The following is a 25,488-nucleotide window of genomic DNA, read 5'->3' on the forward strand; positions in this document are numbered from 1 at the left end:
AGCTTTCCCTCCCCCATCACCAGCCTCCGAAATAAAGCAAACTTTCCTTTCCACAGATCTTGCCTCTTTATTGGCCTTAGAGTGGTGGAGCATCCCAACCCTTTCATAACATTTGCTTCTATCTCCTTTTTTTTTTTTTGTCTTTTTATTTTTTTAAGGGCCTTGCCCACGGGATATGGAAGTTCCCAGGCTAGGCGTTGAATTGGAGCTGCAGCTGCTGGCCAGAGCCACAGCCACAGCCACCACGACTCGGGATCCAAGCCACATCTGTGATCTACACCACAGCTCATGGTAATGCCAGATCATTGACCCACTAAGTGAGGCCAGGGATTAAACCTGCATCCTCATGGATACTAGTCGGGTTCATAACTCACTGAGCCACAACGGGAACTCCCAACATTTGCATCTATTTCTGAACTTTCTATTCTGTATCATTTGTATGTCTACCTCACCTACCAGTACCACACTGTCTAATTATTAAGGCTTTATAATATGCTTAAAATCCTTTAGGACAAGTGCCCCTTCATCTCCCTTCTTTTTCAGTTTGCCCAGGCAGTCTTCAACTCCAAAAATCTACTTATTAAAAAGTTTAATTGTTATTTGAATAGCGTTAAATTTACAAATTAATATAGGGGAGGTCTCTGGTGGCCCAGTGGTTAGGGACTTGGCTTGTCACTTTTGTGGCTCGGGTTGGATCCCTGGCCTGGGAACTTCCGAATGCTTCAGACGTGGCCAAAAAAACAAACACAACACAACAAATTAATATGGGGATTACTTTCTGAGACTTAAGCCCTCAGGAGCTATTTGCTGGTCCCCCTAGGAAGGAACTGGGACTGTTACAGATCTAGGTTCAAATTTCACCTCTGCTCTTTTATTAGTTGTCCAGCTCAGAAAAGTTATCTGTTTGTTTTTTTGGTGGGGGGAGGGCAGGGGTGGCATTCCCCGAAGGTTGTGGGTGTTCCCAGACCAGTGACCAGAGCAACAGCGACAATTCGGGATCCTTAACCTGCCGAGCCACCAGGAAACTCTTCAGGTTTCTTATATATGACAGGAGGACTGTAACGTCTGCTCTGCAGGATTAAGGGAGGTAAAAAACCTAAAATGCCTTCTGGGTAAATAGAACCCTTTCCTCTCTTTCTCCTTTCAGGTCGTCGGCTCACGAACCACCGAGAGGGAAGCCTCCAGGATCCTAGAGCGACCACCAGGTGCCGGGGGGCGGGGTTCCGCGGAAGTCGACCTCTGTAGGCCAGTGCAGGCGTTAAACGGACCGAGAGGTCACGAGATCACAGTTTTCCAGGTAAGAGCTCCCTCGTCTTTTCCCTCGGGTTTGGAGTGAGCGCTGGGGCGAAGAGCCACAGAGGGGGTGACTGCGCGCTGCGTCGCCTTGCTTCATGCCCCTCGATCCGGCGCCCGACCCGTTTCCTCCGCCGTCTTCGCCTGCTCCTCCCTTCTCTTTTGCTCCCTTTTTCTTCCCCTTTTCTCCGCCCTCCCCCCTCTTCTGTCCCTTCCTCTGGGCGGTTGCTGTGCTAATATTGCCACCTCCCCAGAGACACCCCCCCCCCCCGCCCCCGAGTTCCCCACCTGCGGCTCAGAGGCTCGGAGGACTCACCGTCTAGCAAGTGACCCCCTTGGCTTTTCCGGCCGGGTCCCGATTTCCCGGCGCGGGAAAGGGAGGGACGGAGAGGGAGATCTTTTCTCTTGTCCCTGGGCCCTTTGGTCTCCTTTGTGTTGTTGTAACCTTGGTAGCTGAGGGACCTTTGGCAACTTTACTTAGATGTTCTTGAAATATTTTCGTTTTGCCTCAAAGAGAAAGTCAGTTTAGCTGAATGTTCTGTTCATGGAAACTCTTCTTTTGGTATCTATATTCCGTTCCGCTTCTCCCCCAGCCTTTTTCTTGAGTTTCAAAGATGAGAGCAAATGTCTTTCGCGTTGATAGCTTTTCTTCGAAATTAAAAATATTAAGGTATCTGATAACAGCTCAGAAAGGTACTTGGTACCTAATTGTAGCCTTAAGATATTTTATTCAGGAAAAAAATCATTTATTTTTCTTTGTAGTTTCCTGAAGTTAGTATCAGCAGTTTGGGGCTGGGAGGGGAGTATATTAGGGAAAAGAGGGCGCATTGAGGCAGCTAGCCACAGGAAAGGCTAATTCAAGTGTGAACAAGCTACAGAACAGAAGGGGTTTGGGTAGGACCAGCTGCTTCCATGGTAACCATGTTCCTGGACTCTAGGCTAGGGTTCATTTGCGTGTGACCTGCGCCCTGAGTGAACCTTTTTCAAACCTGATAGAACAGCATCACTCAGAAATGGTACAATTCCTAAGCCGTGGAGGGTGTAGTGTCCATGACAGTAAACCTGTGCTTGATTTGTGGGGCTTGAAACTGGTTTAAGAAAATCAGAGGCTCTACTTGTTTGGGTAAAGAAGTACTGGAAGGAGTTCCCATTGTTGCGCAGGGGCAGCGAATCTGGCTAGTAACCATGAGGTTCTGGGCTTGATCCCTGGCCTGTTAAGGATCAGGCGTTGCCGTGAGCTGTGGTGTAGGTCACAGACACAGATCAGATCCAGCGTGGCTGTGGCTGTGGCTGTGGCTGGTGGATACAGACCCTCCTTCCTACAGGAGGCTTGTGTTAAACTTTGGCGTTTTGTAGTTTTCTGATCCCTAGCCTGGGAACTTTCATATGCCGCAGGTGCAGCTCTAAAAAAAAGAAAAAAATACTAGAAAGACATAAGAAACTAATAAAATTGATTACCTATGGGGGTGGCAAACTCAGAGGGAATCAGGGTGGAAATAAGATCTCTCTGTATCTTTTTAGATCATTTTGACTTTTGAATTGTATATTACCTGTTCAAAAACATAGACAAATTTTTAAATAAAATTTTTATTTTTATTTTGTCTTTTGCCATTTCTTGGGCTGCTCCCGCGGCATATGGAGGTTCCCAGGCTAGGGGTTGAATCGGAGCTGTAGCCACCGGCCTACTCCAGAGCCACAGCAACGCGGGATCCGAGCCGCGGCTGCAACCTACACCCCAGCTCACGGCAACGCCGGATCGTTAACCCACTGAGCAAGGGCAGGGACCGAACCCGCAACCTCATGGTTCCTAGTCGGATTCGTTAACCACTGTGCCACGACGGGAACTCCTTAAATAAAATTTTTAGAATAGTTTCTGGGCTCTGGGCATTTTAGATTTACAGAAAAATTGTGAAAAGAGTACAGAGTGGTCTCATATACCCCACACCCAGTTTCCCCTGTTATTAATATCTTACATTTTATAGTACAGTTGTCACAACTATTGAATTACTATTGCATATTATTAAAGTCCAGATTTTATTTCCACTTCCTTAGTTTTTACTTAATGTCCTTTTTCTATTCCAAGATCCTGTTCAGTATATTATATTACATTTAATTGTCATGTTTCCTCTTGGCTGTGACACTTTCTCAGACTTTCCTTGTTTTTGATGATCTTGACAGTTTTGAGGAGTACTTGTCAGGCTTTTTGTAGAATGTCACTCAATTGGAATTTGATTGAAGTTTTTCTCATTATTATACTGAGGTTAGAGATTTTGAGGAGGAAGACCACAGAGTTGAAGTACCATTCTTATCAAGGGTTCACACTGTCAACTTATCACTGTTGAGGCATAAAACAACTTGTTTTTATGGAAAAAAGTCAGAGAGGGATAATTTGTAAAATTTGAGTTTGAAGCAAAAATTTTAGCAAGTTTGGATATGGAATTGGGTTTGTTCCCAGGGGATAAGAGAGTGGGAGCAGTCCAACAAGTTATCTACACATTGGTCTGAACTATAAAGATGGAATGGACCCTTCTTTGGAGAGATAAAGGGTCTGTTCTGTCACAGTTCTAGAAAAGACAAAACATCCCTGTTGCCAAGATGCTATCTGTCACAGCAACATCAGCTGCAGCAGTAGTAGCAGTAGCAGTCGACAGAGCTTTTATTCCTGTGTCTCTTCCAACCCAAATAAGATGGACCTATGTGAATAGTAAAACACAGCTGTCAATGATGTTTTTGTCATTTTCCCAAACTGATTCATTATCAGTTGAATTTCTGATTTTCTTTTTTTTTTGTCTTTTGTCTTTTTTGTTGTTGTTGTTGCTATTTCTTGGGCCGCTCCCATGGCATATGGAGGTTCCCAGGCTAGGGGTTGAATCGGAGCTGTAGCCACCGGCCTACGCCAGAGCCACAGCAACGCGGGATCCGAGCCGCGTCTGCAACCTACATCCCAGCTCACGGCAACGCCGGATCGTTAACCCACTGAGCAAGGGCAGGGACCGAACCCGCAACCTCATGGTTCCTAGTCGGATTCGTTAACCACTGTGCCACGACGGGAACTCCGAATTTCTGATTTTTTTTTTTTTGCCTTCTCTATTCCTATGCTCCTTCATCTGCTCTACTATCTACAGATCTCTTCAATTCCTGTCTTATTTCCCAATTTAATTAAATATGATGTTAAAAAATCTTTTAAAGTAGAAACTGTTATTTTTATACTCACTTGTATCCTGGATTTTGTACTTTAGATATCTTTATAAAAGGTAGATTTAAATAGTCATTTGAGTCAGACGTTCATTCCAGTAATTCTGTGGTGGTACAATTTAAATAAAAAGATTTACTCTGCCATGTGATTGGTATGTCTTGGATTTATAGAACATGTTTGAGAGTCCTAATTAAGTCTTTGTCACATCGTACTGCTTTAGCATCGGGGAATAAATTACATTTGAAAGGTCTCTTTATTGTTTCAGGAATCAAGGCCAAAGGTATGAACAAGGCTTAAGTTCTGAAGGGAAGATTTTTGTAAGGATGGACCCACGCCAGAAGGTCTCCAACATATATAATGGCAATACTTTACAGATTCCTGGGTATGAAAAAGCTTCTCAGTATGAGGACCAGTTGGAAAGGCATGAGGACAGGCCTGCAGAAGAAAGACGGTATAAATGCACTGAATGTGGAAAGAAGTTTGCACAGAGCTCAGGCCTTGTTCGACATCGGAGAATCCACACTGGAGAGAAACCCTACAAGTGTGATCACTGTGGAAAAGCCTTCAGTGTGCGCTCAACCCTCACTGTGCATGAAAGAATCCACACCGGTGAGAAACCCTATACTTGTAATGAGTGTAGGAAAGCATTCAGTGTGAGGGCGCACCTGATTATACATCAGAGAATCCACAATGGAGAGAAACCCTATGAATGTAACGAATGTGGCAAAGCATTTAGTGTAAGCTCAGACCTCATCAAACATCAGAGGATCCACTCTGGTGAAAAACCTTATGAGTGTGATGAGTGTGGAAAAGCCTTCAGTGTGAGCTCAGCCCTCATCAAACATCAGAGAATCCACACAGGAGAGAAGCCATATGAGTGTAAGGAGTGTGGGAAGGCCTTCTATGTGAACTCAGCCCTTATTAATCACCAGAGGATTCATTCTGGAGAAAAGCCCTATAAATGTGGAGAATGCAGGAAAGCATTCAGCCAGATCTCAACCCTTATCCATCATCAGAGAATCCATACTGGAGAGAAACCATACGAGTGTGATGAATGTGGGAAAGCATTCCGAGGGAGCTCTAATCTTACTAAACACCAGAAAATACATGCCAAAGGAAAGTGTCATCAGTGATTTATACAGTGAAGATATTACAAAGGCCTTTTTTAAAATCAGAAGTTGTCACTAAAAAAGTAGGGTATGATAAAAGTTAATGTTTTAGTGGACACTTCATCTCTTGGAATATTGAAGAAGTGAGAAGTCAATAAAAAATGACTGCATCATCGTAATGATTGACTAAGGCTCTAAAATCACATCTACCTCTGAGGATGCAGTTTTACAACTCATAAGGTAAATTATACCATAATGTAGTTTGTTATCGTTTAGTAAGAACAAACTTGAGAGTTCCCTTGTGGCGCAGCTGGTTTAAGATCCAGTGTTGTGAGAGTTCCTGTTGCGGCACATTGGAAACAAACCCAACTAGTATCCATGAGGACACGGGTTCGACCCCTGGCCTCACTTAGTGGGTTAAGGATCTGGCATTACCGTGAGCTATGCTGTAAGTCCCAGATGTGGCTTAGATCCCCTGTTGCTGTGGCTGTGTCGTAGGCCTGGGAACTTCTATATGCCGTGAGTGGGGCCCTAAAAAGCAAAAAAAAAAAAAAGATCCAACATTGTCACTGGAGCACCTTGGGTCACTGCTGTGGCACAGATTCAATCCCTGGCCCAGGAATTTCCATATGCCTCAGGTCTGGCCAAAACAAAAAGAGGAAACTTCAATACTTCAAACATGATTTTTACTTTTCTGTGTATAAGCTTTTTGTTGTTATTGTTGCTACCAATATTACAGATGAAACATTAAATTTTGAAGTTGGAAGAAATGTTGGTTGGTGGTACATGGACTACATATCCTCATTGAATGTGGAAATACTAACCTACTGGTCTTGATTCTTTGGCTTTGATGTACTGCTATGCTCTCAGAGATGGTTGTCTGAGTTAATGACCTCTTGGCAGAAGGTTAACTCTCTTTTTAGGTAGGAATCCCAATTGGTAATTCTTCAGGATTATTTTTGCTTAGTTAAAGCCCTAGGTCTTTCGATTTACTAGGCTTACTAATCCAGTAAACCACAGAATTTAACTGAGCTTTCTAAACCAAAACAAAACAAAAACAAGGGTTCTCTTGTGGTGCAGCAGGTTAAGGTTCTAGCATTATCACTGCAGCAGCTCAGATCAGTCCATGCTGTGGCATGGATTCACTCTGGCCCAGGATGGGACCAAAACAAAAACAAACCAAAAACCTCCCAAAGAGTGTCGTGTGCTTCTCCCTCTTGCACTCAGTATTTCTCAAAGTGTAATGTGGCATATGCAAAGACAGCTATGAGGATGGAACAAGCTTGAGGGACTGTTGTTGAGTTGAGGTTGACGCGAGTTTTAGGATGACTTTCAAGGATCTGTTTGAGTGGCTCTGTGAGACTTGATACCTGTAATCAACCAGGAGAGCTCAGTTGAGAGGTGGTAAAAAGTTAAAGAATTAAGTTCAGAAAATGTCTTTGCTATGTCTGTGGAAATCCCAGACTATAGCCTAACTTTCTAACTATATCCACAGGCCTAAAACTCAAACCCTATGTGCTATGCACATAAGAAACTCAAAGGAAATCCAGACTTTAAAATTATTTTGCTCTTTTAAAACATTATTTTAAAAAATTATTTTGTTATTATTTTTCAGTATTAATAGTGATTTCTTACTTCTGGGTAACAGGCCTGAAATTCTTTTGATCCCTGAAACTTAATCATTCAAGGTTCAAGATGAATACCAAATCGATAGAAATTGCTGGTGGCTTTGGTCCACACTGGACAAGTAGAGGGGAACAGTTTCTGGGAAGTTGAAATGGTGTTCTCTTCTCAGAGTAGGAGTCTGCTGCAAAAGATGCACAATTTCACTGAATTCTCATCAGCAGTTCAGGCAAGTGGGCTTTAAGACACAATGGATTTCATGAACCTCTAAGCTGATTTGTGTCCTCAGAACACCAAGGTCACTGAGGCATGTTAAAACGCACATCATGGGGAGTTCCTGTCATGGCACAGTGGAAACGAATCCAACTAGGAACCATGAGGTTGTGGGTTCGATCCCTGGCCTTGCTCAGCGGGTTAAGGATCTGGTGTTGCCGTGAGCTGTGGTGTAGGTCGAAGACATAGCTCAGCTCTGGCATTGTTGCTGTGTCTGTGGTGTAGGCCGGCAGCTACAGCTCCAATTCGACCCCTGTCCTGGGAACCTCCATGTGCCTTGGGTGAGGCCCTAAAAAGACAAGACCAAAAAAAAAAGAAAAAGAAAAAGCACATCATGAAGCCTGTTATTGAGGTGGTGTTTACCACACTACAGTAACTTTAGGCCTAAAGGCAGAGAAAGTCATGGTTGTGGAGCTCAAATTGAGGAGAAAGGACCTCACTCAGGAATGAGGCATGTTAGAGAAAGTAAAGTGCACACTTAGGAGCAGCGAAGGGCCTCAGCAAAGCACCAGGAAGGTGATTTTGCTGTGCCGGGTTGAAGATGTTAATTCCCTTGCACTACTTCCTTCTGCCTTTGGCAGTTGAAGGAGACTATGGTTTCTCTTTGCTCTAGAGAGAGCTTCCTGTCACCCATGTCTTTGTTGTTATTGCCAGTGTTTTCAGTGTTTATCTCTCTGGCGCCAGCTGTCTTGGTTTGCTTTTAGGATGAAGGTTTGCAGATGGGCGTCATCTAGGTGGAGAACACCCTTCTGGGATCAGCACCGAAATGATGCCCTGTCCCACCCCAGGCCAGCACTAAGCAGTAAGTGGTGAGTATTCTGAAAACTTTGAAGGAACAGACATTCTGGTAAAAAGGAATTTGTTTGTTTTGTTTTTTCTTTTTTAGGGCCCCACCCACGGCATATGGAAGTTCCCAGATTAGGGATCCAATTGGAGCTGCAGCTGCCAGCCTGCAGCACAACCACAACAACATAGGATCTGAGCCACCTCTGTGACCTACACTACAGCTCACAGCAATGCCAGATCCTTAACTCACTGAGAGAGACCACAGATCGAACCCGAAACCTCATGGGTTCTAGTCAGACTCGTTTCTGCTGCGCCATGATGGGAACTCTGGCACCCAACTTTTTAATGATAAAGTCCAAGCTTCCTGGTTTGAATGTAAATACTCCATAAAGCGAATCCGACTAGGACCCATGAGGTTGCAGATCTGATCCCTGGCCTTGCTCAGTGGGTTAAGGATCTGGCATTGCTGTGAGCTGTGATGTAGGTCGCAGATGCAGCTCAGGTCCCGAGTTGCTGTGGTGTGTAGGCCAGCAGCTGTAGCTCTGATTAGACCCCTAGCCTGGAAACCTCCATATGCCACGGATATGGCCCTAAAAAGCCAAAAAAAAATTATTTCACACTGTTAACTCAGTGTACCATTGTTGGGAGAGGCAGTCCTTCTTGGACAGTTGCACTCCTACATGTCTTGCTAGGTGTGCCAGCAATGCAAGGCTCTGGCCACTCTTAGGCAACACACTTCTTAGCATTGTTTATGGCCCTGATAACCTTGAGAGGTGCAGTTACATCTCTTGGACAAAGAGTAGGCTCGCTTACTATGTGCTTATTAGTGGTTTGGTCTTCTTCATGGAAAGTTCCTATTTGATCTGTTTAATCAAGAAAAGTTTTATAATTTTGCTTTTCATTTACTTCTATAATCTTTAAAATTGAGTTTTGTGGGAGTTCTCTTGTGGCTCAGAGAGTTAAGAACCCGACTGGTATCCCTGAGGATGCGGGTTCAATCCCTTGCCTTGCTCAGTGGGTTAAGAATCCACTGTTGCCACTAGCTGTGGTGTAGGTTAAAGATGTGGCTCAGATCCCACATTACAGTGGCTGTGGCATAGGCCAGCAGCTCTGACTCAACCCCTAGCCCAAGAACTTCATATGCCACAGGTATGGCCCTTAAAAAAAAAGAGTTTGGTGCATGAGTTGAGGTTGAGTCAAATTTCATTCTTTTCCCATATGGATATCCAGTTTATCTCCTTCATTACTTATAAGAAAGACTGGCTTTTCCCACTCTTCTACAGTGCCAATTTGTCATGTATTAGTTGTCCATATATGCATGGGTTTTTTTCTGGTTTTTTATTTTCCATTGGTTTATTTGACTATCCATCCATCATTACCACAGTTTCCTAATGATTGTACCTTTATATTACATTTAGGTATTCAGTGGAAATCATTCCACATGAGGAGTCCAGTTCTAAATTTCTATATATGATTTTTCAGACCTGACCAAGGGCAGTTACCAAGGCTTTACCCCTCACAGGTATAAAAGCTACCCTCCTACAAGAGACATTGAGGCACAGCCAGTGCACGCAGTCTCTGAGGGGAATTGCAGTCAAAGACTCAGACCGCCTGGCCAGCCATGCTTTTAGGTATCTGCACTCTTAGCCCACGCACCTCCTTTTGGGGGCCTACTTCTTGGGGGTCTTGCCCAACTAACTCTTTAAGGTTCTCCCATCCCATCTTCAAGGCAAGACACTTTTCTCCTCTCTGACTCAGTCCTCAATACTTTTCCACTCCTAACCTTTTCCCCTCTTTCTTTCCTGGGTCTCTGGGTTCATAATATGATTGGAGCTTTTTGTTTGGGGCTGTCTTGGCAGTGAGACAATCCTCACACCTCTGTTGATTCACCTGATCCTTGACCGGCACTGTTTCCTGGATAAGAATAGAACCCTGCAGGAGCCAGTACTTTTTCTTGTTGGGCTTGGCTATTTGTTACTTTCATTTTTGCCCACGCTAACTGATTAATGCAACACCTGGCAGTTCAACTCTCTGCAGCCCAGCTCCGTTCTTTTCCTTTCCTTTCTTTTCTTTCTTTTTTTTTTTTTCCTTGTCTTTTTAGGGCCACACCCGCAGCATAAGGAGATTCCCAGGCTAGGGGTCCAATTGACGCTGTAGCCGCCGGCTACGCCACAGCAATGCAGGATTCAAGCCACGTCTGCGACCTATACCACAGCTCACGGCAACGCTGGATCCTTAACCCACTGAACAAGGCCAAGGATTGAACCCATGTCCTGATGGATACTAGTCAGGTTCGTTAACCACTGAGCCATGATGGGAACTCCCTATTCTTTTCTTAGTTTTTCTAATTTTATGGCCACACCAGCAGCATAGGGAAGTTCCCAGGCCAGGAATCAAATACAAGCCACAGCTGCAACCTACAGCTGCAGCAACCCTAGATCCCCCAACCCACTGTGCCAGGCTGGGGATTGAACCGGTGCCACCACGGAGATAAGCCAGATCATTAACCCACTGCATTACAGCAGTAACTCCCGCTTAGGGCATTTTAAACAACAAAATCACTCACCAAAAAATGCAGAAAAGATGGCACTTACTAGGCCCCCCCAAAATACTTTTTTACAGTATGAGAACTGAGCCAAAATAAAATATCTTCTCATTTGACCTCTAGAAACGTGTGTCAGCAGCTCAAGTTTTTGCCTCTCTGTCCATGCCCACAAATGACTGTAAAAGTGCCACAAGTGTTGATTTGGGGGTTATCTGTGAATAAATTTTATCAAATAGGTGAGTTTCTAAGTGGAATCTATGAATAATGAGAATCTCCTAATTTTAACCAATGGAGTATTCTGGGCTTCTATTTAGCTCCTTTTACCTCTAGTACATAATAGTTCTCATTGCAGCTTTGTGTTGTGCCTTCAGCTTGTGATACTAGATTCTTCCTAGCAATCAGATATTTTTTCATGTAGCTTTAATTCAGTGTAGGCTCTTTGAGAATTCAGGGATTCAGTTGGTACTTTGTTAATGTGTAATTACTATGTGATTCTGTAAACGTTCATTTTAAATGATATCTTAAACTACCTTTTTAAAAATTATTTAGGATTTATTCTACATCCACTTCCAAAAAGGATTTAGAGAACACTTTTACTTTGTGCAATGAAAATGGGACACTTTGGGATAAACACAGACCCAGATTATACTTCTTTCAGATGGTACATTAGTTTCCTAGGGCTGCTGTAACAACTTATTTACTACAAGCTTGACATGAAACAACAGAAATTTATTTTCATGAAATTATGGAGGCCAGAAGTCCAAAACCTTTCCTTGGCCTCTCCCAGTTTCCAGGAGTTCCTTGGTTCATATCCATGTCACACAAATCTATCTTCACATGGGCCTTCCCCTCCTCCCTCTTGGTCTTCTTTTCTGTCTCTTAAAAGGACACTTGTCATTGGATTTAGGGCCCACTTAGATAATGTAAAATGATTTCATCTTGAGAACATTAACTTAATTATATTTGCAAAGGCTTTTCTCACGTAGGGTCACATTCACATGTTTTCAGAGTTAGGATGTGAACATTGCTTTTTTTCTTTTTCTTTTGGCCATGCCAATGGCATGCAGAAGTTCCTGGGCCAGGAATCGCACCCTGAGCTGTGACAATGCCAGATCCTTAATCCACTGAGCCACCAGGGAATCCAGACATTGCTTTTTGAGGGGTCACCATTCAACCTACTACAGACGGTAAATTTTTTTTCCAGAGAGATGAATTAATACAGTTGAGCATGGAAGTTGATTGGAAGCTTTCTAGACATTAAAACAAAATGGAAAACGTGTTGCTTCATATTTTTTTTTTCACTTGTCTAACGAAAGCAGTTTTATGAGTTTCAACTAAGTGGATACACCTGTGTAACTCATGCTCGGCTCAAGAAACAGAATTTTGCTAGCATTCAGGAAACTCTTTGCCTACCCCATGATCAGTTCCAGTTCTTCTCCAAAGACAACCATTATTCTGACTCAAAACACCATGGATGAGTTTTCTCTGTTTTTGAACTTTATACACCATATACCCTTTGGTGTCTGGCTTATTTCTCTCAACATTGTATTTGCGAGATTGGTCTCTGCTGTTGAGTATAGTTTTATATCATTCTTCTCTGAAATTGTAACTCAGCAAAGTATTTCTGCATGTGGCTAAGCTAGTATAGTCAAGATTTTGCTTTATATGATAATCTTGCTTATAAAAGAGAAAATCTAAATGTACAAAAAATTAAATGATTATCAAGTAGATTTTCTCAAATTTCAGATGTCTTAAGCCAGCATTAGGTAAGTCTTGGCTTCAGAGTTATGATTGAATTGACATGCGCCCATGATCACATATTCAGCATAAAAACCTCTGATGTTTTTTTTTGTTTTTTTGTCTTTTTGCCATTTCTTGGGCCACTTCCGTGGCATATGGAGGTTCCCAAGCTAGGGGTCCAGTCGGAGCTGTAGCCACTGGCCTACGCCAGAGCCACAGCAATGTGAGATCCGAGCCGCATCTGCAACCTACACCACAGCTCACGGCCATGCTGGATCCTTAATCCACTGAGCAAGGCTAGGGATGGACCCTGCAACCTCTTGGTTCCTAGTCGGATTCATTAACCACTGTGCCACGGCGGGAACTCCACTCTGATCCTTTTTGTAATAATTTGGGGAATGGCTGAACTTTATTCCTGCTCAGTCATAAGGCCAACCCACTTCATCATGGGCATGAATAGTACCGGAATTTATAAGTAAAGCCAGTTTAATCCTCAGAAAAGAAACCTTAGATCATCTTCACTTGGATCAAATCAAAATTTGAGTGCTGAGCTGGGATTCTAAAAGTTCTTCATCAAAAAGCATGAAAGAGACTGAAAGATATTTAGAACAAATCTTATTTGGTGACTGCCCATTTTATTAAAAAATAATAAATTTATTATTATTTAGGTTGAAATTTATTTGATGTCTGATTTCTTTTTCTTTCTTTCTGTTTTTTAATGGACTCACTCGGCATATGGAAGTTCCTGGGCCAGGGATTGAATCCAAGCTGCAGCTTCATCCCACACCACAACTGCAGCAACTGCCAGATAGTTTAACCCCTGCACTGGGCTGGGGTCAAACTGCACTTCCGCAGCAACCTATGCTGCTGCAGTCAGATTCTTCACCTACTGCACCACAGCAGCAGTTCCTGGTGTCTGATTTCTAAATAAACATACAGATGTGCTTCAGTTCCTCTAACCACTTTCAGCTTTTTCCTTCTTCCACCTCCCACAGGACATTTTTTCTTTCTTAGGATACTTATGTTTTGCTTTGTATTTGTTTACCTCTCTTATCTTGCTCATTTGATTGTGAGTGGTTTGTTCTGTTTTGTTTTGGCATATCCGCAGCACGCAGAAGTTCCTGGGCCAGGTGCCAAAGCCACCCCACAGCATCAGCCCAAACCACAGCAGTGACAACACCAGGTTCTTAACCCGCTGTGCTACAGGGGAACTCCTGTTTATGAGTTCTTTAATTGCAGAAATTATGTATGACTCCTTATAGATTCTCTTCAGCCCCTGGTGAAATGAAATGATGTGAGATTGTACAAGTCAGTTTAGGCTAATTATGATCAACTAGGTTTTTATTATGTAACCAAAACCTCCTCCCAACCCCCAAGTCTCTGGCTTACAGTACAAATTTTATTCTTGTTTATGTTGCATGTCAGCTATGGGTCAGTTGCAGCTCTTGCAATACATTCTCACTACTCTAGGATCCAGCTAGAGGAGTATTCCTACCTTGAATATGCTGCTCTTGTGGCAAAAAAAAAAAAAAAACAGTAATAGGACCACATGGTAGTTTCTGAAGCATATGCTGAAGAGAAACATATGTCATTTCTACTTATGTTTCATTAGTCAAAGCAGGTCAAATGACCAAGTTTACTATACATAAGATGGAAAAAAATAATCCTTACAGAGAGAGCAATGAATAACTAAAAAAAGTAATATAATCTGCCATTGAGATAGTGTATTGGCCATAATGGCCAATATTTATGGAATGCTTTCTATGCTGGGACTTTTTCTGAATGCCTTATATGTGTATTTTTCTCAGTTTAAAAAAAAATAATGATATGAGAGATAAACTACTATGCTTCCATTTTACAGCTAAAGAAATTGAGGAACAAAGACATTAAATAACTTGGCCAGGGTTGTGCAGCTAGGAAATGGCAGATGCAGGAATTGAAACCAGAAGATTAACATGACAAACTTTTCTCCTAACCACTGTTCTCTATTATGAAACTTTTAATCTGAAGGTTGTTTACACACCTCAGTGGGCTTTAAAAGCCAATATGGGAGTTCCTGTTGTGGCGCAGTGGTTAACGAATCTGACTAGGAACCATGAGATTACGGGTTCAGTCCCTGCCCTTGCTCAGTGGGTTAACGATTCGGCGTTGCCGTGAGCTGTGGTGTAGGTTGCAGACGCGGCTTGGACCCCGCGTTGCTGTGGCTCTGGTGTAGGCCGGTGGCTACAGCTCCGATTAGACCCCTAGCCTGGGAACCTCCATATGCCTCAGAAGCGGCCCAAAGAAATAGCAAAAAAAAAGACCAAAAAAATATATAAATAAATAAATATAAAAAGCCAATATGTTATGACAGTGAAAACTTGAAACATGAGATTCAAGAGCCCTTGGTCTCCACCTATCTTTACCTCCAAGTAACCCTATTATCTAAGCTACCGCCACTTAGCTGGGCCTCAGTTTTACATCCTTAAAAGTAAGGGAGACAGGAGTTCCCATCATGGTGCAACAGAAACAAATCCGACTAGGAACCATAAGGTTGTGGGTTCAATCCCTGGCCTCACTCAGTGGGTTAAGGATCCAGTGTTGCCGTGTAGTCACAGACGTGCCTCAGATCCCACATTGCTGTGGCTGTGACATAGGCCAGCAGCTGTAGCTCAGATTCAACTCCTATCCTGGGAACCTCCATATGCCTCAAGTGCCGCCCTTAAAAGCAAAAAAAAGTAAGGGAGACAGTGTTCCCGAGTGGCTCAGTAGATTAAGGAGCTGGCGTTTTCACTGCAGTGGCTCAGATCGCTGCTGTGGTTCAGTCCCTGGCCTGGAAACTTCCACATACCTCAGACATGGGAAAAAAGGGGAGTGTGGGATACAGGCCAGATTTTCTCTGCTATCCTTACAGCTTTGAGGTTTTATCTAAGATAGGAAAATGCTTTGTTATATGATGACCTCTTTGTTTGTCTTTTTTGTGTGTGTGTGTCTTTTTAGGGCTGTGCCCAGCTCAAGGCAGCGCCAGATCCTTAACCTGCTGAGTAAAGCCAGGGATTGAACCTGCAACATCATGGTTCTTAGTTGGATTTGTTTCCGCTGCACCATGAAGGGAACACCCGATAATCTCTTCTTTAATGTGCTCTTTTACCTATACTGATATGTTCATAGGAGCTCCTGAGGACTGTCTTCTCACCAGTCCCTTCTTTCAGTTTTATTTGTTTTACATTATTGATAAGACTAATAATGAGTAATTTCCATTTATTTCAACCTGTTCTTTTTCAGGCTCCTTAGGGTAAATTATTTCATTTCAAAGTATAGATGATATATTTAGAAAAGAAACAAAGCTATGGAGTTCCCGTTGTGGCTCAGCAGGTTCTGAAGCCAACATAATGTCTGTGAGGATTCGGGTTTGATCCCTGGCCTCACTAAGTGGGTTAAGGATCCAGCTTTATGGCACACTGCAGCATAGGTAGAAGATGCAGCTAGAGTCTGGTGTTGCCCTGGCTGTGATGTAGGCCTGCAACTGTGGCTTCAATTCAACCCCTAGCCTGGGAATTTCCATATGCTGCAGGTACGGCCATAAAAATAAAAGAAGCAAAGCTGGAAAAAAATACTCTATAAATATTCCTTTGAAGAACTTAAAACAAGGAGCCTTGTTTCAAAGCAGAGTTTTCCAAAGAAGTGTAACACAGAGGGAGATGTTCAGAAAACTAAATGGGAACATCATCAAGGGCTCCACACTGGACAAGTTCATGGGCTTCTGAATAATTTACCCAAGTTAATAAGGAAGAGCCCCTTGAGGAAGCACTACTTACTCTCCAGCCAAGGAGAGTATCACTCTAATAAAGAGACTTCAGACACCTGGGAAAGTTTGCCCCGAAGTTCAGTCCTGTCAATCCTCTGACTGTGGGAAATCATCCATTTGACTTGCACACAGTTCCCAACTTCAGCTGTAATAAAAGAAGCAGCCACTCATTATAAAGTGAGTCAAAATCATTGATCCAAAAATATCCCTCCCTAATAAAAGAAACCTTGGCACACCAGCAGCCCTCACCAGGCCCCAGCATTTCCAGGCTTGAGGAAAAGCCCTATGAGTATCCTCAAGCTGGAAAGACCTTCATTGTAACTCCAAGTCTAATTAAACAACAGAAAAGCCATTCTGAGAAGAGTCTCATGAGAATAAAGAATGGCAAAACCTTCAGACATTTGAGTGATCTGTTCAGACATCAGAGAACTTTGGGAGATGCCTTCAGTGTCAGAAGCTTTCCGTGTGAGCTCAAGTCTTATTAAGCATAAGACACTTCGTTTTGGGAAGGAGCCTTATCTGTGTCATGAGTGTGGTAAAGCCTTTAAGTTCTTTAAGTATCTGTGGTCCTGTGTGTGGCAGAGCCTTGTTACATGTCAGAGAATCTACAATGAAGAAAAAAAGTATGGGAATAAAGAGTATAATACAAGATTCATTGTTTCACATCTAGTCACCCACCAAAGAACCCATAATGGAGAGCACCATTGTGAATGTAGTGAGTGAGCCAAGCCTTCATTTGGAAGCCAGCACTTATTACCAGAAAACCCCTAAGTATTAAAATGTGGAAAGGCTATCACTTAAAAGCTTAGTCATACACATCAGAAAATCCACGCTGGAACCAAACCCTGTATGTGTGACCACTGTGGGAACACATTCAGTGTTAGCTCAACTCAAAGTACAGCAAAGATTCCATGTGGGAAAAAGTTCTTTTAAGTATAAATAACATGGGAAAGCCTTCAGTCAAAGTTCAGATCGCAGCAAAACATCAGGGTCCACACTGGAGAGAAGTCTTATGACTGCTTTCCAATGAACAGGCACAGTTGTGGGACAGTTGTGGAACAGGACAGGTGTGAGAAAGTCTTCTCATGAATTCATCTCTTAGCAGACATCAGAAGATAGGCAACAAAAATGAACCTCACTAGTCAAATATGTGGTGGCAGAGGTATGACAGAACTTTTTCAACATCAAACATCACTAAGAAAACTCTATTGCATACAATCACTATTAACTGGCATTATTTCGTGGAATTAGACAAGTGTTAGAAAGGGACTTTGTCAGGTCACTTTGAGCAAAGTTGAGTTAAAACAAATTCCTGTGACAGATCTCAATGGCTATTTAATAGTCTTTGGCACAGTTGGCTTTTCATTTTTATAGTAAATGTAAAGAAAGTAGGTGGAAGTCTGTAATCACAACCTTGGATAATCCAAATATTAATATATTTGTTTTTTGTTTGGAATTAATACTTTTTCTAAGAAGGATTTGGGGTTTGGGTTTGGGTGGTTTTTTGGTTGGTTGGTTGTGATTTTGTTTGTTTGCTTGCTTTTGGGGGCTGTACCTGTGGCATATGGATATTCACAGGCTAGGGGTCAAATTGGAGCTGCAGTTGCCAGCCTACACCACAGGCACAGTAACACCAGATCCTTAACCCACTGAGCAAGGCCAGGGATCGAACCCGCATCCTCATGGATACTAGTCAGGTTCATTACCACTGAGCCACAATGGGAACTCCACAGTTTTGACATTAATTCCTCAGATCCAACAGGTATACACTTCTACCAGACTTACTCCCTTTTACTTTTTATCATGTTGGTATATGTGGGAAATGCTGCAAATAATATCTGTGTTTTGGTAAATCATTTCACAGAATTTCCTATCCTTGTTTTAAAAAAGACAGGGAAGTGTGAGTGGGCCATATGAATGCAATATGCTGAACACAGACCGTGTTTACCTTGTTCGTCTTTATGTCTCTAACATATGAAATAGTGACTGACACAGAAAAGGCTTATGACACATGCTGTTGAATGACTGCTTGAAGGATTCTGTTTTACTGGTTGGTATCAGTTCAGCCTAAAGAGAGACCTCTGATAGTTTGCCATAAGGATCTGTCCTCTTTCCAGACCTGATCAAGGAATGATCTTGAATGCTCAGTATGGATTGATTACAGACTCATTTCATGGTGCAGCATAATCATTTGTTGTAAGTAAGTGGTCTTACTTCGGTTCTATACCTTGAGGCTTTTAATCAAATCTTTATTACAATCAGTCTTTGAATGTCTTTGGAAGTTTTTCTGAGGAACATACCCAAAAATGAAATTACTGGGTCACAGGTCATACACAATGTCAGTTTCATTAGCAGGTAATGGTTCCTGTTCCTTGGGAACTGAGATCTATCTGGTATCTTAACCTGATAATGGTGTCATCTTTTCTGCATGTGTTCCTAGGAGCAGCAGATATCCCAACCAGCAAGGCACCCTGTCATCTGGTGGCAGGCTGGGGTGAGGTGAATCTCCAAAGTAGGAATAAAGAAATCTCAAGTTGAAGAATAATGCCTGACTTCTCAGGGTCTAGTGATGGAAACTGACTCTACTACACTTAAAATACAGTGTAATTAAATGCTACGTATCAGACCATGGTTGTGGATAAAAGGTAAATAAAATCTTCTTTATTCTACCTAGGGACATCCCAGAAAGGGAGTGTAGCAAGCGGAAAGGTTCTGACATTGGAGAAATTGCACTTTGTCGTTAAGACAGAGTAGCAGAAGAGGAGATCGGAGGAGTAAGAGGAGAGGGCATATAGAGATGGACCAAATGGAGACCAGTTTGGTCTCTACCCTGAGTGAAAGGGAAAGCTTACTGCAGGGTTTTGAGCAAAGATGTAGTATGAGCTGTCTAAGACTTTAAAAGGATTCCTCTAGTGTACAAGGGCAAAAGTGGGACCTGAGAGAAGAACTAGGAGCTATTGAAAATCCAAGCAGGAATTGATAGTGCCTTGGACAAAGGGATAGCAGAGGTGGTGAGAAGTGCTCAGATTCTGGTTATATATTGAAGACAGTGCCAAGAAGATTTTGCTAGTGGATTAGATGTGGGCAAGACAAAGAGGCAGGAATGACTCAAGTGTTTTGGCCCTGAGTAACTGGAAGAATGGAGTGGCCTTAACAGCAATAAGAGGATGCAGTTGGAACTGGTTTGTTTTTTGTTTTTGTCTTTTCCAGGGCTGCACCCATGGCATATGGAGGTTCCCAGAGCTAGGGGTCTAATCAGAGCTGTAGTCGCCAGCCTACACTGAGCCACAGTAACACAGGATCCAAGCCATGTTTATAATCTACACCACAGCTTACGGCAATGCCAGATCATTAACCCACAGAGCAAGGCCAGGGATTGAACCCACAACCTCATGGTTCCTAGTCAGATTTGTTAACCACTGAGCCACGACGGGAACTCCCTGAAGCTGGTCTTTTAACATGAGATACCTATTAATACCTAGAAATTTTTTGTTTGAGGAAAGAGAAGGAACACTGTCAAGACAGCCTGTGCTTCTCAGACCAGGAGTGTTCTCCAGCCACACTTAGCTGAGTCCCAGGTGAAAGTCTTTTATCATGGGTGGTTCTCCTCTCTCTCCTCTCAGATACTCCTAAAGGCTAAGGACTTAAGAAGACAGTATTTTTCTCTCCAGTACTTTAAAAAGAAGTTAAATTCAAAGAACCAGAGGACATCCTGAGGTTATCTTATCTAAATTTATAAAATGCAGTCAACGACATCAGTTCCCTTAGAAAGTTACTGCAGGTCAGTTCTAACCTCCAAGTTCATGGTTTCTCAGGAAATATTATGGTATATTCTTGTCTTCTTTTTGTAGAACTTTTAATCAAATGGGTTATATGTAAATGTTCTTTTAGTTAGAATTTTGGAATTGGAGGGAGTTGCCATCGTGGCTCAGCAGTAACGAACCCAACTAGTGGCGATGAGGATGTGGGTTCAGTTCCTTGCCTTGCTCGGTGGGTTAAGGATCTGGTGTTGCTGTGGCTGTGGTGTAGGCCAACAGATGGAGCTCCAATTCAACCCCTAGCCTGTGAACTTCTATATCCCACAGGTGGGGCCCTAAAATAAATAAATAAATAAAATAGGAATTGGAGGGAGTTTGCTGATGGTCTAAGTGGTTAGGATTTGGTGCTTTAACTGCTGAGGCCCCAGGTTTAAGTCTTGGTCTGGGAACTGAAATCTCACATCAAGTTCTTACATGCTGCAGCCAAAAAATAAAATAATTAAATAGGTATTGGATCTAAAATGACTCCAATGACTTTTCTAATGATTGTATACCCTGCAAAAACATGCACACAGAATTCTGCTTCTGATAATGGTAGACAAAGTGATATGGATCAACTCTCCCACTGAGAAGTGGAAAAGCTGGGCAAAATGCTTTTTAAAAATTTTACTTGGATTTCCCGTTGTGGCATAGTGGTTAACAAATCCGACTAGGAACCATGAGGTTGCAGGTTCGATCCCTGGCCTTGCTCAGTGGGTTAACGATCCGGCGTTGCCATGAGCTGTGGTGTAGGTCGCAGACGTGGCTTGGATCCCACATTGCTGTGGCTCTGGCGTAGGCCGGTGGCTACAGCTCCGATTCGACCCCTAGCCTAGGAACTCCATATGCCGCGAGAGCGGCCCAATAAATGGCAAAAAAAAAAAAAAAAGATAAAAAATTTACTTGAGACATTGAAGTACTAATTGGAGAGTGAAAGATTACTAGGCTAAGAGTGTGTAGATTGAAGGAGGCAACCCCTTCTTTGGAGCCATTTTCCTCTCTGGCATCATCTGATTCCAAAAGGGGCACCTGAGAGGATGAGTCAAATTTTTGATAGGCTCACGAAGTAAAAAAACACCAAAAGTGGATTCTGGGGACTGTCAAGGTGGGTGGGTGGAACCCCAAATGACCACACTAAAGTAACGGCAAGCCACGCATAGACATCTCCCAGGGGACTGCAGCGCAGCTTAAAATTTCTCAATTACTATAATTGGATTTAAATGATTTCATAATGCTAATGCCCTTGGATACCAGGAAATCCTCTGTATGGACGTAATAGTCTCTTAGCTCTCAAATTATTTTACAGACAATTTTGCAAAAACTTTTTTTTTTTTAAACTAGCCGCAGGAGTTCTCATTGTGGCTCAGCAGTAGCAAATCCCACTAGGATCCAGGAGGATGCAAGTTCAATCCCTGGCCCTGCTCAGTGGGCTAAGGATCCAGTGTTGCTGTGAAATGCAGGGTAGGTTTGCAGACGCAGCTGCATTCTGGCAGTGGTGTAGGCTGGCAGCTGCAGCTCTGATTTGACCCCTAGCCTGGGAAATTCCATATGCTGTGGGTGAAGCCCTAAAAGTAAAATAAAATAGATGTAAGATAAATCAGATAATGCAAAGAAAAATCCACAGAAGCAATTGAGAGTAGCATCTACTGGGAATCCAGAATTCGAGTTACTGGGCACAGATTTTAAAGTACCAGTGCATACAGTATTCAAAATGAAAAGATTAAGAAATTTTAACCAAAACATGAGGAACAGTGAAAATAACCAAATGGAAATTCTGATCCAAAATAAAGTACTCATGGATGCATACAGCAGCAGATGAAACATAGCTGAAGAAAAAATTAGTGAACTACATAGTTGAGAAGAAAATATCTAGAATGATGCACAAAGGGACAAAAAGGATGGACTATATAGGAGAAGGGAAGAGACAGAGAATACAGAACCAAGATATTTGTAATTAGGGTTGCAGGAGAAATGAAAAAAAAAAAAAAAATGAAGGCAGACACAATATTTAAAGAAATAATAGGGAGTTCCCGTCATGGCTCAGTGGTTAACGAATCCCTAGGAACCATGAGGTTGCGGGTTCGATGCCTTACCACACTCAGTGGGTTAAGGATCCGGTGTTGCCGTAGCTGTGGTGTAGGTTGCGGACGCAGCTTGGATCCTACATTGCTGTGGCCCTGGCGTAGGCTGGTGACTACAACTCTGATTAGACCCCTAGCCTGGGAACCTCCATATGCCGGAGGTGCAGCCCTAGAAAAGGCAAAAAGACAGAGAGAGAGAAAACAAACGAACTACAAACACTCTAAAAGTTAATTTGATAATGTGTTTGGCTCCACTGACAACCAAGCCCCCCATCTTTCGGTGCTTTCCAAAAGTCACCACATTAACATAAAAGACACCTTTATCACAACATTGAGGAAATTCTGAGGTTTTTAGGAGCCTACTGCCAGGAATAGGGAGGAAGACCAAATATGTATTCCTTATTTTAAATCACAGTATCACAGGCATAATTTACCAAAACTCCCACAAAGATTAATAAGATCATCCAACTAAAGAAATTGAGTCAATTATTAATAACCTCCAAAAAGCACTGGTGCAGGTAGGTTCACTGGTAAATTCTATCAAACATTTCAGCAGAAATTATATCAATATTTCTTGCAGGTACTAGAGGGAATACTTCCTAATTCATTCTATAAAGCCAGAATTGCCCCAGTTCCAAAACTAGACAAAGGCATTACATGAAAGGGAAAACTACACCAATATATTTCATGAATAGATGGAAAAATCTGCAACAGAATATTGGCACATTGAATCCAATGTATAAAAAGAATTATATGCCATGACCAAGTGGAATTTATCCCTGGTATGCAAGGTTGGTTCACCACTCAAAAATTAATGTAATCCATCGATAAGTAGGCTAAAGAACAATTATATCAATAGATGCAGAAAAAGCATTTAACACCCATTCATAATAAAAGGTCTCAGTAAACTAGGGACAGAGAGGAACTAACTCAACTTGATAAAGAACATCTCCAAAAAAGCCTACAGCTTACATACTTAAAGGTAAAAAGCTAGATGCTTTCCTGCTAAGATAAGGAATAGGACAAAGATGTCCCTTCTCACCACTTCCATTCAACATAATACTGGAAAACTTAATGCAGATAGAGAGCCAAGAAATACATGCACACATCAGTGTTCATCTTCAACAAAGGAATCGAGAATAAACATTGGAGAAAAGACAGCCTCTTCAACAAGTGGTGTTTGGAAAGCTGGACCATCAGCTGTAAATCATTGAAGTTAGAATACTTCCTCACGCCATACACACAAAAAAAGCTCAAAATGGATTAAAGAATTACAAGATGTGATTCTATAAAACTACAAGAAGAAAACAGGCAAAACATTCTCTGACATGAATTGTAGCAATGTTTTCTTAGGTCAGTCTCCCAAGGTAATAGAAATAAAAGCAAAAATAAACAAATGTGAACTAATCAAACATAAGCTTTTGCACAGCAAAGGAAACAATAAACAGAATGAAAAGACAACTTACAAGAGTTCCCATGTGGCTCAGCAGGTTAAGTGTCTGGCTTCGTCACTGATGTGGGAGTTCGATCCCTGGCCCATGCTGTGGGTGTCCAAAAAACAAAAAACATTAAAAAAAAAAATTCCTGTCATGGCTCAGTGGTAATGAAACCAACTACTATCCATGATGACTCTGATTCAATCCCTGCCCTCGCTCAGTGGATTAAGGATCCAGTGTTGCCACGAGCTGTGGTGTCGGCCACAGATACAGCTTGGATCCCAAGTTGCTGTGGCTGTGGCATAGTCCGGCAGCTAGATCTCCAATTCGACCCCTAGCCTGGGACTGTCCATATGCCATGGGCGTGGCCCTAAAAAGACCAAAACTAAATACATAAATAAAATGGGTAAAAGATATGAACAGGCAACTCACCAGAGACGATAAACAGATGGCAAATAATCACATGAATAGATGCTCCACATCATATATCATTAAGAAACAGCAAAATAAAACAAGAAACCCCTATACACTTTGGCTAAAATGCTAAGCAAAGACAACTCCAAATGCTGATGAGGATGTGGAGCAGAGTTTGAAACTCTAATTTGTTTCCGGTGGGAATGCAAAATCATACAGCCGCTTCAGAAAATGATTTGAGAGCTGCACAGTGGGTTCATGATCTGGCTGTCTCTGTGGAGGCACCAGATTGATCCTATGCCAGTGCAGTGGGTTAAGGATCCAGCGTTGCTGAAGTTGTGTAAATCACAGTTCCAGCTCGGATTTGACCCCTGACCCGGCAATTTTCACATGCCATGGGTCAGCCAGAAAAAAAGGAAGGAAAGAAAAACCGGCATTTCTTACAAAAGTAAACATACACTTCCATATAATTCAGCAATTGCACTCCTTGGTATTTACCCAAATAAATAGAAAGCTTAAGTCCCACAGGAAAACCTGCATAAGGATTTCCATAGCAGCTTTATTCGTAATTGATAGAACTTGGTAGCAAGCAAGATTTCTTTCAATAGGTGAGTGGGTGGATAAACAAACTGTGGTACATCCAGACAATAGCCTATTCAGCAGGAATAAAAAGAAATGAGCTATCATGCCATGAAAATCCGTGGAGAAATGTTAACATGCTTTTTGCTAAGTGAAGAGGCCAATCTGAAAAGGCTACAAACTGATTCCAATTACATGACATTCTGGAATAGGCAAAACTATGGAGATAGTAAAAAGCTCAGTGGTTGCTAGGGGTTATGGGGATTGGAATGTGGGAATGAAGAATGGGTAGAGCATAGGGGATATTTAGGGTAGTGGAATTATTTAGTATGATTCTCGTAAATGGTTCATGCATGTTATATATTTTCCAGAGAGTATATGACACTGAACCTTAATATAAACTATGGACTTGAGTTAGTAATATTATATCAATATTAATAGGCTCACTAATTGTAGCAAGGGTACCTCACTAATGCAAGATGTTAATAGGGAAAACTGTGGGTTTGTGTGTAGCTCGGGAGGGTGTTTGAAGGGGACATATGAGAAGTCTGTGCTTTCCAATCCTTTTTTTTTTTTCCTGTAAGCCTAAAACTATTCTTTAAAAAGAAAGTCTAGTAGCTTTTTTTTTTTTTATCTGTTTTTTCAGCAAAAAGACATCATTGGGAGTATAAAGGAAAGGAGGGGCCGATATCTGGTGTTCTGCGGCCATCTGGAGCTCATGTCCAGAATGTAAAGAACTTGCACTCATCAATAAATACGCTACAAAAAGGGCTCAGAGCTAACTCCAGAAGTGCGGTGAGTCTCAGCAACCTTGTGGGTGCTTTGAACT

General features: G+C 42.2%; 1 protein-coding gene across 1 annotated transcript; it reads left to right on the top strand.

The window, feature by feature from the left end:
• The first annotated feature begins 1,151 nt into the window (after positions 1–1,151).
• On the top strand, positions 1,152–18,997 carry LOC125136195 (zinc finger protein 3-like). Its single transcript, XM_047796894.1, has 4 exons — positions 1,152–1,297; positions 4,755–5,838; positions 8,199–8,303; positions 18,793–18,997. Exon 2 carries the CDS (start codon positions 4,813–4,815, stop codon positions 5,620–5,622), a length of 810 nt encoding a protein of 269 aa, XP_047652850.1. The 5' UTR covers positions 1,152–1,297; positions 4,755–4,812; the 3' UTR covers positions 5,623–5,838; positions 8,199–8,303; positions 18,793–18,997.
• Positions 18,998–25,488: the final 6,491 nt, after the last annotated feature.

This window comes from Phacochoerus africanus, chromosome 9, assembly GCF_016906955.1.
Source record: "Phacochoerus africanus isolate WHEZ1 chromosome 9, ROS_Pafr_v1, whole genome shotgun sequence".
Lineage (NCBI taxonomy): Eukaryota > Metazoa > Chordata > Mammalia > Artiodactyla > Suidae > Phacochoerus > Phacochoerus africanus.